Source organism: Dendroctonus ponderosae, unplaced genomic scaffold (assembly GCF_020466585.1).
Source record: "Dendroctonus ponderosae isolate FM_Combo_2020 unplaced genomic scaffold, Dpon_F_20191213v2 Dpon_F_20191213_1, whole genome shotgun sequence".
Lineage (NCBI taxonomy): Eukaryota > Metazoa > Arthropoda > Insecta > Coleoptera > Curculionidae > Dendroctonus > Dendroctonus ponderosae.
In genome coordinates, this window is record NW_026017110.1 from 38,679,420 (window position 1) to 38,692,666 (window position 13,247).

The following is a 13,247-nucleotide window of genomic DNA, read 5'->3' on the forward strand; positions in this document are numbered from 1 at the left end:
TTTTTTGGGCGAGTAGCTCGAGGGCTCGAAATATATTTACAGTACAAAAACGTATACTAAGGACTATCTACGGAATGTCTCCTTTGCAGTCTTGTCACGAGGTTTTTTAATCAAAGGGTGTTTTAACTGTGTACGCTCTGTACATTTTTGAGGCAATATTATGTGTTTTTAAGAGTATATATTTACACGATAACAACGTTAACCAGGATCATAGCACCCGCACGGGAAACATTTTGTATCCAACACACAGACTAACACTGTCTGAAAAGAATCCGTACTATATGGGTATAAAATTCTTTAATAAACTAAAAAACAACATTAAAAAAGTAAGAATTGAAAAATTGTTTAAGAATAAATTAAAACAGATGTTAATTGAGTTAGAGCCTTATAGTATTAGAGACTATTTAAATATGTAACAACAGTACCTTTTAGTATAATATGTCCTTTGTCAATTGTTATTTAACGCCATTTCATTTTGTATTCTTTATACATGTGCATGTATCAGAATGTACCTCCCCTGGTGTTAACGGGAAAATCAGATACCAAAACTAGCAGCAGGACCCGACGGATATTCATGTTAAGAGCGGTACTCCGTAGAGGTGTGATAAACGGTAATTTTTCCGTAACGGGTTACAACGTTTCCGTTTTACCTTGGTAGTATGTTTCAAAATGCGGTTCCAAAAGCAACATGCTACTTTTTAAATTTCTCATTTAAAATGCAGAATGATGATGATAGTAGAAATAGTGATTATACATAATGATTTCCTTTATTTAAAATATGATTATTAACATTGGTAAACTTGAAATAAAATATACTAAAATCAAAAACAAAACATAGCTCTGAGGTAACTACTTAAAGAACAGAAAAACTGATAATAATAAAACTAGAGTGATTAAATAAAATATACAGTTTATATGCGAAAATGTTTAAAAATCTAATTTTTATTTAAAACTATTGAAAAATCTTTTTTTTGCAGATGCTCTTTACTGATTCTAGTTCTTCGTGCGTTTATAGAAAATAATCTCGCATTTCGTTTTTCAATAACATTAAATAATCCACAATAACTACAAACATAAATGCGTGTTTGGCAAACCTGGACGAAGCATTACTCGGCTTGATTTTGGTACCACAAAAAATTATTATGACTGAATTTATATTGAGAAATGGTCAGCTTGCTTAAATGCAGGTGCACATTCTGCTTAAAACTTTTGTTGTTTTACATTTCAACTGTGATGGAATTTATGTCTTATATGTGACTCTTAGTTTGCTGTTACGGTTTTATGAGACGGTTCCAAAAAGCAACGGTTTCAATCGGCAAATGACTGCAGCTCGATAGATCGCTCGACGATGTCCGGAGTGCGCACCGCTATTTCGGTTTTATGAGACAGTTAGAAAAAAAACTGTTTGATCGGCTAGGTTACACGTTTGGAACACTGTTATTTTAGCGGTTACGTTAAAACCCGACCATCTCTAGTACTCCGCCAGCGTCTGACCCAAAGTGGGCGGCTGATCTTTAACCTAGGAAAGAAACGGGAAACTACCTAGGTACACACTTCCCCATGATACTTATTATGGGTGAAAACAAATTAAGCACGGCCCTCAGTCCTGTACACCCCTTAACTGGGGAGAGCAATGAGCGAAATGCAATGATCGTGATATAGAAAATGGAAAAAGGACAGCCCACAGCATAGGAACTGCCGATGAAATGACAGTTAATTTTGTTGATAGACGTTGTAAGGTCGATTAATTTTTTAAAAGGTATTTTTGGTGGTACCAAACTTAACTCAGTTAATACTTCGTTCTGGAAGGCCAAAGACGCATTTTAGCCAAAGTATTTTGCTATTGTGGATTATTTATTTCTATTGTGAAACGAAGTGTGCGGCTAGTTGGAAAGTATAGTGAGCGTGAGATTAGTTATAACTTAAAGCTGGTTTCTTGAGGTTATTTAAAGTTGGTTTTATTATGGATGAAAGTAAGCGACAGAACACAAGTTAATCATAAAGTTATTTCATGGTAAAAGATACGAACAAAAAAATTGCCAGTACCATCTTTACAAGAAATGTAATGTTTTAAGCCTCTAATTTAAAAAAACACATCGAACGAAGACATTCCACAATAAACTTAAAGGCACATTTCAAAAATATTAATACACAACTCAAACAATATCAAAGTCAATCTGAGCTCAACATTGTCCCAGCCGCATCACAATATTCATATTCTGATCGACCAACTCCGTTAATGTCAGTTAATTTTGAAGAAATTAACCAAATTGAGCCGAAGTATAAACAACCAAATGTCGAATGTTTTACGACGGGAAATAGGTTAAAGGAAAAACAAAAAAAGAAATTAAATAAGCTACTTTTAAAACGGTGTTTACGGTATATTGTCAACCATTTTCAATTGTAGAAGATATGGGTTTTAAAAGTTTGGTCAGGGAATTACCTCCAGCATATAATTTGCCTAATCGAAAAATAATTTGCAACATGATTGATGTTGAATATGAACAATGTTTGGCCGCCGTCCGCAAACCATTTCATTCAGTATCTATTGTATGTTTAACTACGGATTGCGGGACCTCCCGAAATGTAGAAAACTTCATTGCAGTTACCGGACATTTCATAAATGAAAAGTTTGAACTAAAATCAGTACTTTAATAATACAAGCAAAAATTTTGCCAAGGAGATTACAAAAATAATTGATACACTTAACTGCTAAAACAATAATTGTCATCTCCGACAACGCAGTAAACACAAAAAATGCAGTATTAAATGAACTAAAACAGAAGCATTTTGAATGTTTTGCGCATACCATAAATCTGGTTAACAAAAGTGTATTAGAAATCGTCAATCTGTTGCTATATAAAATTAAGGAAGTGGTAGCTTTCAGACATTAAGACATCAGTAGCGTTTATGAATACAGATATTTCCGTTTCATCTGAAGAAGAATGGAACATTTGAAAAGAGCTATGTATAGTGTTAAAACCTTTTTACGATGCTACAGTGCGAATATTCGGAGAAAAGTATGCGACAGGCAGGGAGGTCATTAGTTCCAAACTGTCTAATGCCTGTTTATAGAAAGTTGCAGAAAAAAGTGTTGTCTAACAGTGTCAGAGGCACTGCTAAAAATAAACAGATACTTAAATGCCAATTACCTTCCCAGAATTGAAGATCAGCTATTATGATGGAGGCAAAATCAACATCTGTATTCCACAATTTCAAAATTAGTCAAATTGAAAGTCAACATTGTAGCTACTTCCGTACCATTCGAGAGATTATTTTCTAAAGCGGGTGCATCATAAACGAGCGAAGAACTAGATTCAGTAAAAGCATCTGCAAAAAAAATTATTCTTAAATGTTAATTTATTTTTCAATTAATTAAATTAAATTCAATTAAATGAAAATTCGATTTTCAAACATTTTCGCATATAAACCGTATATTTTATTTAATCACTCTGGTTTATTATCAGTTTTTTTGTTCTTTAATCACTTAGTTATTACGGTTACTTGTGACCCATGTTTTGATTTTAGAATATTTTATTTTAAGCTTACTACTTAGCAATGTTAAGAATTATTTTTTTACTCAACTAAATCATTATTTGTCATGACTATTTCTACTATCATCAACATTGCGCATTGTTAATGAAATTAAAGCATCCTTTTGGAACCGCTTTTTAAAAGCTATTACTAAAGTGAAATTGGAACGTTGTAACCCGTTCCAGAAAATTAACCGTTTATCACAACTCTAATCAGTTAAGGGTTTTTCGAATTTTATAATGAGGAGCAACCACTAACACAGTCATAGATAACGCGCTCAAAGATTTGCAAAAGTTTTTATTGAAATTGACACTCCGTACCAAGGAATAATTGAAGAAGGGCTACGTTTCCTCCCTTCTATTAACTGCTTAAATACAAATTAATCGAATTGAAAGGATTGTTAAAAAAAGTTATTATTTGGTCTTCTGCAATAATATCAGCTTTTAGAGTGAGTTATTTTTAAGTGTTATGTTTTCTCTAAATCGTCCTAGAAAGCATCTTCAAGTAATGAAAGGCCTTCCAGAATGTCCAGGAATGTTTAAAATCTTCCAGATCACATAAAATTTATGAATTTATTTTATTGTTATAATTATTTTATTTGTAAATGGCATCTGCATTTTAAGTCAAATTCAATAAAAATTGTGAAACGTAATTTGCCACGAGGCAAATGTGAACAATGTTCAAACATTAAATTCGCCTAAAACGAATCTAATGTTGTCCAATTATGGGTTTGTTTCGAATTTTAATTCTGATGATGGCGCTTTTGTCTCACCGAAACTTAAAAATACGAAATTAACGATGTAAACATTTTTATTTCACATTTTGACTGAAACCCAGACAAGAAAACAATATATATGAACATTTGCAACGACGGTACTGCAAAAATTACACACTTAAAAGCAGATTTGGCAGGTGAGCCGCTTCAGAGCTAACAACAGATCCGATGGTGCTTGGCTATTTAGGAGACATACATTTCCAAGCATATCATTAAAATAGCTATAACATTAACATGGACTCCAAAACGATTATGACAACACTTAACGGAAGATAACTGCCAGAAACTGAGTGAATTCTCAAAGATTTACGATTTGTTCTCGTCCTGCTCGTGGACGTTTTCCGTAATATTTGAGTGTTGGAATGTCAGCAAAGTATACATTTCCAAATTTTATTGGCATCTGAAGCTTCCTTAATGTGGTAACTAAGAACCTTTTTTAAATGTGCGTTTTTGTAATGGCAAAGAAAGGTAATACGTTGAGTTATATTGGTAATACCGGGAAACATTTACATTTTCTTAACGGAATTGTTAAATTTTGTTTCAAATTTATTGTCGCTGCTGTTGCCAGTGCTAATTTTCGTGATTCCAATAGTATTTTGCATGATCTCCATACGAAAATACGTATATCTACAGTATTCCGAGCTATGTTTTACATTATATCTTCAAAAATCTTATGTTTTTTTGGCCGTAGATGTGCAGTCAGCGCTGAGGCACTGATGACATATGACTTGTTGGGTTTCTTTTATATTTTGAACTTTTTAAATTAAGCATTTATTTTCATCTGAAATATTAGAATAACCAGCATATTTGACTCAACTTCTGATGAACTGTAGTATTTAGTAAAAATATGTCACGTGCAATCAACCCGTTACCCACCCTGTATATTATATTATTACTCATAGTCCGTTACCGGCTTGGCTTTAGGTTCTAAAGCAAAGTTTCATGTCTATTTTATTGCTTTAACGACTGTTACTGTTTGTTCAGTAATATTTACAATTACTAGTTGCACTTAGCGTTGCATGGAGTTTATTGCACCATACATCTCGAGCTTTATGGTATTAACAAATACTATTTATTTTTCTTTAATTTCAAAATGGCATGAAAAGGCTAAAATTTTTATTTCTTAAAAATGGTGAGGACACTTGTTTTGCTTAAATGCGTTGTTTTCTAGTTGTTTGTCAGATAAAAAAAATTACCTAGAATGCAATATTTTTGCCTAAACAATATGTCAGCAAACCTTGTCATATTAGGTACATAGTTGAGCACCGCCCTGTACAGTAATTATAATTCAATATTCATCTACGCGTTGCTTGTCTGTTGTTCTTTAAACGAAATATGTCTATTTCCAGTGTCCAGATGTGCATTTTGCATTGCCAATCATAGAAATTGATGATATTGTAACGAAAATGGCTTAGGGTACTCACGTTTGGAATGGGGGGATCGAAATTCATGATATTTTAGTAAATGGGAGCCCCAATTGGGCCCCATTTACTGTCACATATGACACTGACAAGAGGGAAATTTCGCACCTCGGCTGGAGATTTCGAGAACTGTCTGGGTTACCTGGATGAAACTATTTAAGCGGCGACGAGAACCAGACAGGGGGAGTGAAGTGACAGCAACGACCGGGTGCAGAAGAGGTTAAACCCCGCGAGTCAGAAGGGCGAGTTTTCCGCCTGTTATTGTTACTGTTTGTGAAGTTGACGGTAATTTTGAAGTTAGTTTGTTCCTCTTTCGCAGTTAAAGTTATACCGAGTGGAATAAAAGTTGGAAGCTGAAGAAAGAGTTTGATATTCGGCCATCCACGGTACATTTGGTGTCAGAAGTGGGATTTAACAGAATCCAAGTTGAATTTTGAAGGAAACATGAAGTAAATCAAAGAAGGAAGACCCTGCAATAGGGAACCCCAGTGATGATTGCACTTCTCATGCAGATAAAAGACGAAATGAGCAAAATGGATGACAAAATGGAAAACAACAGTAGGAAAATGGTGGACGAAATGAGCGACAACAGTAGGAAAATGCACGAAAAACTTGACAGAATGAATGACAAAATGGAAGACAACCTCAAAAAGATGCTGGATAAAATGGCCGACATTAAGAAAGTGATGAAAGAAATGAGAGATAAAATGGACGACAACGCTAAGAAATTTGAAGACCTGAAAACAACCGTTGATGGCAAACTAAAGAACATCGAGGAAGTGACCGATGATTTGGAAAACACTGAAATCGTGGACATTCCTGCAGTAGTGGAAGAGCCAGAATATAAAAATCCAGTAGTTTAAGAGCCGAAAGTTGATCAAGAAGATGGTATTGTCGAGATCACGAATGAACAAATTGCTCAGGAGCATTTAGAGGAAATTCAGGTGGAGCCCGAAGTGGCTAGTTCTGATCAGAAACTGTCCTTAGTTGGGGAAATAACTGATTAAGTTGTCTCTGAAGGAGATGATTTGGCTAAAACTGACAACTATTGTGAAAACTTACCAGGTATTATGCTCTCAAAAGTAACTGTTTTAACAGAGAAAAACTCTCAAGTGGAGAAAGAAGTCGTGGAAGAGACATTAACAGCGGCGAAAGTGAAGGAAGCGGTAAAGACGGAAAGTATAGCAATTTTGGAATTTCAGGACGAACATGCTGAAGAACTCCCATCAGACAAGGTGATTACGGACGAAGCGACTATTGTGAAGACTGAAGAATTGTCGGTTGCTGATAAAACTGTGAATGATAAAATCGAAGACATCACTAGGCCAGTAGAACATGAGTATGTAACTATGCAGGAAAATGCGCAAAATCTGCTTGAATCAGCGAAAACTAAAAACAAAATAATGCTCAGAAGGAAAACTGTGGAACCGGACTTAGAAAAAGTAGTTTGTTTGAGTAAAGAATCTTCTGATTCTGAGTGCAATGGGCCAACTAGCTATAAACCCGTACATGATTTGCCAGCATTAGATGAAGACGCCAATTTAATTAAAATCGCTACTGAAGTTGAGCAATTTTCCGAGCGAGAATTACCGATAGAAGAAAACATTCCCAACTAAGAAAATGCGCCAGCCGAAGCTGAGCCTGATGTAGAATCAATAAAAGCTGCATCAAATTTGGAGACTCTTTTAGCAGTGGCGTCATTACAGAAGGAACCTGTTGTTCACACCACCAGAGAGCATCGACGGTTAAGCGAAAATTAAATTTGGGAAAAGGAAGCCATCGATAATAGACGAGCCAACTTGCTGAGGAACGAGAGGGCGCAGCAGTATCTGTTTGATGCCAATGTGGCCGAGAGCTGGATGAGCGAGCACCATCAGAGGACTGGGTGAAACTGTAAAGGTCCTGTCGGCCGAAGGACAGCCTTTGGGCGAGCAGGTCGCTGTTAAACAGTCGCAACTGGACAAGCTGTATGCCGGACTGAAGGATTTGGCGCAAGAACGTCGCGCTAAGCTGGATGAGGCCTTGCAGCTCTTCCTGCTCAACAGAGACGTTGGCGACTTAGAGCAGTGGATAGCTGATCGCGAAGTGGTGGCCTCTTCTCATGAACTGGGCCGAGATGCTGGTTCTGTTTCAACGCTGCAGCGCAAACATCAGAACTTCATGCAAGACCTACAAACGCTTCAGAACCAAGTGCAACAGATCCAAGAGCAATCGGCAAAGCCTCAAACCAGCTATGCGGGCAACAGAGCAAAAGAGATTACAAATAGAGAGTGGTGTCTGCATGGGCCAGTTTGCAAATGGTTTGCGAGCAGCGCAAAGGAAAACTGGCCGATACTGGCGATCTGTTCAGGTTTTTCAACCTGGTGAGGACGCTGATGCAATGGTTAGACAACGTGGTGCGCCAAGTGAACACCAGCGAAAAGCCGCGCGACGTCGGCGGCGTTGAACTGTTGATGAGCAATCAGAAGAGCCCCCAGGCAAAATTTTAAGTTGTCCACAATCACCGTTTGGCCAGATATAACCATGATCCAGGAATTACCTAATCGGGGCGATCAGCGTTTAGAAGGGGGGCAGCATAACGGAAATGGCTTGGGGTACTCACGTTTGGAATGGGGGGATTGAAAATGGGAGCCCCATTTGGGCCCCATTTGCTCTCAAATATGACACTGACAAGCGGGAAATTTCAAACCTGGGCTGGAGATTTCGAGAACCGTCTGGGTTACCTGGAGGAAACTATTTAAGCGGCGACGAGAACCACAGGGGGGAAGTGAAGTGACAGCAACGACCGGGTGCAGAAGAGGTTAAACCCCGCGAGTCCAAAGAGCGAGTTTTCCGCCTGTTATTGTTTGTGAAATTGACTGTAATTTTAAAGTTAGTTTGTTCCTGTTCCGTAGTTAAAGTTATACCGAGTGGAATAAAAGTTGGAAGCTAAAGAAAAAGTTTGATACTCGGCCATCCACGGTACAATATGTTCACATTGACAGGATTGAAATATACAAAGTGATTCAAAATTGGCGTCATTCCTTTTAAGGGGTAATAGGGCTTACTTGGAAGGTACGAGAAAAACATTGACAATTTTTTCGATAATTTCTACATGAAATTAACAGTTGAAAATCGAATTTCAACTTTGTTATTAAGCATTATTTTGAAAGTGTTCCATGTTTAATTGGAAGCATATTCTAATACTTAAGCATTCAAAAAGAAACATTACGATCTTTGCTTCAAATCATGAAAATTTTTGATATTCAAAAAGTTTTCTTCTACAATTTTTTGATGAAAAGTCAAATCGGAAATCATGTTTTTTGGCATTGACAGATAGTCTCAGATGGATAGCCCTGTCAAACTGTGACTTACCTGGAATTTCTTTGCACGAATTTGCGGATATGATTAGTTCAGGGGAAATGCCACAGTAACATAGCAGAAGCTGAAAGAACTCACGCCAACAAAGGGCGAGGAGAGTAGTTCGAGGAAGACAGTGGACGACGATTGATATTCACTCAGAACATTGCACAGCAACTGACACTTTTCCAGGTACCAAATAAATACCAGCTTTATTCCTACCACGTATGTAAGATCACATTAAACCAATGGATTACTGAAAACAGGTATAAATTGAGCAGGAGTTAATTAACCGAACACGCGAAGCTGCTCGAGAAGAGTGCATAATAAGGTGATTATACAGGCACTTGTTTGGAGTTACAGACTCAAATGTAGGTTTTTCTAATTTATAAACAAATGAATAATTCGATGTTATGAGTTTTAAAATATTATTCGTCGGTTTCGTCATTCAACGATTCCTGTTGACTTTACCGTTTATCCTTGTCTATCTTATTGTCACTTTCTGTATAATTCCATGGTTACCGGATTTTTTAATAATTACGAAGGAACAGGTGTTTACGTATTGTTAATTAGGCAGATTACCTTGAAAAACATTGTTGCCGTTTTGCTAATATAGTTTTATGCAAATTTTTCAGTTTTTAATAACAATTAATTTTTTTTTACTATTTCTTTTGTTCTCCTTAAACACCGCCAGACAACACCTCCAGAGGAATGACGCCAATTTTGAATCACCCTGTAGTAGTACAGGGAGTTTTATGTTGTTGAAGCCGCTTGGAACCGCTTGAACAGCTTGAAATATTTCATGAAATTTTATAGGCTTAGACACTTAACAACAATCCATGTTTTGCGATTAAAAATTTGTTTCTGGCTTTTCCAGTCGAATAGGCGCAGGCACGTCTGTTGATAATTTTAAATAAAAAATTATTCCAAGCGGTTTCCTCAATATTGAAAATTACATTTTTTTATTTAAACTTTAACACCTTGTAGATCAAGAACTAAGAGTGTGGAGTGGATGTTTCCACTATTTTTGAGGTGCCTCTAATGTGGTTAGCGCACCACTGGAATCAGCTCGTTTGGAGAGCGGGTTTTAATAAAATGGCTTATTTTATGCCGTTTAACATAGTTAAATACTGCCCTTTTTGTTTCATAGGTTTTCATTCGTTAGATTTTTGTAGATGTCTCTCTTGTGGAAAGTATGAACGTAGTAGTGAAAAAATTATGCCGGCGAGAGCCAAGCCGCTAACCATATCTCTGACAGTCCACTTTTCTTGACACATGCACACACTGTGGCGTGACAAGGTAAGAATCATCGAACAAAGAGTTTTCGGGACATGTCTATTAATTCAATATTTCCAAAATCACTTGCACTATCAACCTGCAGGAAATGCATCTACTTACCCAACACCCGGTATATTACGTCATATATCACGTATATACATCAACCGTCCAATGAGAAATTTATTCAAATTAATAAATAATGTACCCATTATAAAAGTGATTTATGGTATATTATGACTTGTGATATTCTTGTATTAGTTAACTGAAAATGTAGGGCATAATTTCCCCCTCAGGAACTATGATACAAAATGTTTCTAATCGAAAAATGTTATTTCGGGGGCCTCTCGAAAACTGAAAGTAAAAATTGAGATTTTTTGTCAGATTTTTGTCGGGTACATCACAAAAACCTTAAACGCTACATTTAAAACTAACTAAAATGTTCCATGCATTGGCATATTCTAAAGAGAGTAACTTCGTTTGCCAAACCAGCAAAAACATATAATTCATCATCAGAATTCATCAATAGATCATGAATTATGTTTAAAAATTGCATTTTATAATTCGTTCAATTAAGAAAGAATTTACATGTTAAAAATAATGCTATTGATCCAATAACAATGCAGCACAACTAGTCGATAAAAAAATTACTTAACAAATGCATGTTAGTTCACTTCTACTGCGAGTCCACACACACATAGCATGTAAATCCAGATTATAGGCAATTCCTGTTGTAAAACGTCACTGTATAATGTATAATTACAGCATTTACTAATGACGTGTTGTATAACATACATAGAAATACTCTTAAATATACCTTTTCCAGCTCAAACAAGCAAAGTTATTAAGACCTTACAACTAACAAAACAGATTCGAAAATTATACAAGTTCAGAATATAAGCGAAATAAATGGTTTACGAAATCGAATTTTGCTTGCTTGGGTAGATTTTCTTATTCTAATACTAAAATTGCATGCCTTTCGTGAGAAAATGTTAACGGCATCATTACATTTGTCCCGTCGCAAATACAGTTAAGTTTTTGAAAAACGCACCGAAACGGTAGCCAGGTAATTCGATGGAAACGCAAAATTTCAAGAAGCAGTGTTGTAACCGAGGTGCTTTTTAATCTAATAAAAAAATAAGCAGTTCACTGCTTCAATTTGACTTTGCTTAAGAAGACTTAATGCTTTATTAATTAATTTCTTAGTATTTTATGAACTTATGTTTGCAATTGAACCATTAAAGTTTAAGTTAGACAGTTGCACAGGCCCGTCAACATTTTACACTGAAGCTGCAAGAGCACTTACAACTGAACACTTACCACTTGGTAGCTACAAGTAATATTTTCAGCTTTTCCTTTTATGTAGATGCTGCACGTTGGAAAACTTCTAATCATTTGCGAGGTATTTCGGTAAAGCTAAGAGTGTGTACTCCTAAAAGCTTGCACAGAAAAAGAGGAGTGAATAAGGGTGGATTCGACTAATAGAACTAACCCGTGAACAATAATCACTGATTACATAAGTTTAGTTTTACAACAAAACGCTTACTACTTGACAAAAGTGCAGAAAATTGAAAAATGGAACAAATAAAGCCGATAGTTAAAACGATTGCTGAAAATGTACAATACCATATTCCCTATTTTTTATAATCCATAAGGAATTAATCGCAAAAGCGAGGCGAGAACTGAATAAATAATTTGGTGATACACTACGACCCAAGGTTATAGCTGTAGCAAATTTTACCATTGTTGGTTACACCTGGACGGTTTTACTGCTCTATAAGATAAGTTTTCTTTAATTTATTTCATTTGTATTCAAGTAAAAAAAGGCTTCTGAATATAAGTTGGTCGATTTATATTTTAAATGTTTACTTCCGCAAGAACCACGCATCAATAAACCTATAGTTTAGTAAGTGACAAGAAAACGAAAAATACATATGTATTGCCAATAGTTTACAGATGTACTGAATAATAAACTGCAAATGTTGTTCATTGATAAATAAACTTAAACAAATGGAATCTTAACAATAATTGGTACCAGTGGTGCCAGGCTTTGAACTCGTAACGCTCCATTTCTACATCATGCGCAATACAAGTATGCGCAAAAACCGCGACGTACAGAATCGCAAAGCACAAGTCATTACGCGCAACGAGATAAAAACAAATTCTTGCAAATTTCAAGGAGTAAAAGTTTCATATTGAAGTAAAAGTTTTTAGAGCACAAAATCGCCACCGTTGTAATTTGTCAAATCTGTCAAATTTGTCAAAAAAGTTAGTTAACACTAAGTGTTAACAGTATTGGATAAAGCTGGATAAACGTGTTTATTTGATACATAACCTAACTACCCATGGCTGATCAATTTGTACGAAAAAAGCTTCCAGTAGACGATACCTACATATGCGAAATCTTCCCAAATTATTTGTCCGATTTCGGACAAACACAGTTTGCACGAAATTGCATCCAAAGGACGACCGTCCTTATGGAGACGGGGCTATTGTCAAAGAAATAAGTCCAGCGCGCAAGATGGTACGGGCATGTCTGTAGACTACGAGATGACAGACTGACGAGCCTGGTATGGGAGAAGAGGCCGTCGATAAAAAGGCTACTTGTGAAACCCACCAGAGATGGAAAGCCAACATCAAAGCAGATCTCACAAAAATTAATACTCTTCTGGTAACGAATATTTTCAAGGACCGGTAAGCCTGGAAGAGCATAGTAAAGTCAGCTAAGACCCACTCTAGGTTGTAGAGCTACCGTGTATTTTATTGATTTTATTGTATTGTATATGGATGTATACCTACCATTGGTTCTAAATCCGTAACTTAAATGGAATGATAAAATCTCATTATTTTCAGCAATTCTTTTGACTTATATTTCCTTTTCGTTTTGTTCATATCTGTTGTAA

The 13,247-nt window shown here is 36.0% G+C and overlaps 1 protein-coding gene and 1 long non-coding RNA gene across 2 annotated transcripts in view; one reads left to right on the forward strand and one right to left on the reverse strand.

Moving 5' to 3' along the window:
• The window catches only part of LOC125505855, an 8,690-nt gene extending 5,368 nt beyond the window's left edge, over positions 1–3,322 (reverse strand). The window contains exon 1 of the long non-coding RNA XR_007282487.1: positions 3,153–3,322. This is a non-coding gene — a long non-coding RNA (uncharacterized LOC125505855). The remainder of the gene's footprint in view (positions 1–3,152) is intronic.
• Positions 3,323–6,800: 3,478 nt separating this feature from the next.
• Positions 6,801–8,219, forward strand: LOC109541413 (spectrin beta chain-like). The gene is made up of 3 exons (XM_048665890.1): positions 6,801–7,292; positions 7,630–7,944; positions 7,998–8,219. Exons 1-3 carry the CDS (start codon positions 6,801–6,803, stop codon positions 8,217–8,219), a joined length of 1,029 nt encoding a protein of 342 aa, XP_048521847.1.
• Positions 8,220–13,247: the final 5,028 nt, after the last annotated feature.

Coding starts and splice junctions, on each gene's coding strand:
- LOC109541413 (XM_048665890.1), top strand. CDS start 6,801: ATGCTCTCAAAAGTAACTGTTTTAACAGAGAAAAACTCTCAAGTGGAG. Junction 7,293..7,629: donor TAATTAAAATCGCTACTGAA/GTTGAGCAATTT, acceptor GAAACTGTAAAG/GTCCTGTCGGCCGAAGGACA. Junction 7,945..7,997: donor AACAGATCCAAGAGCAATCG/GCAAAGCCTCAA, acceptor GATTACAAATAG/AGAGTGGTGTCTGCATGGGC.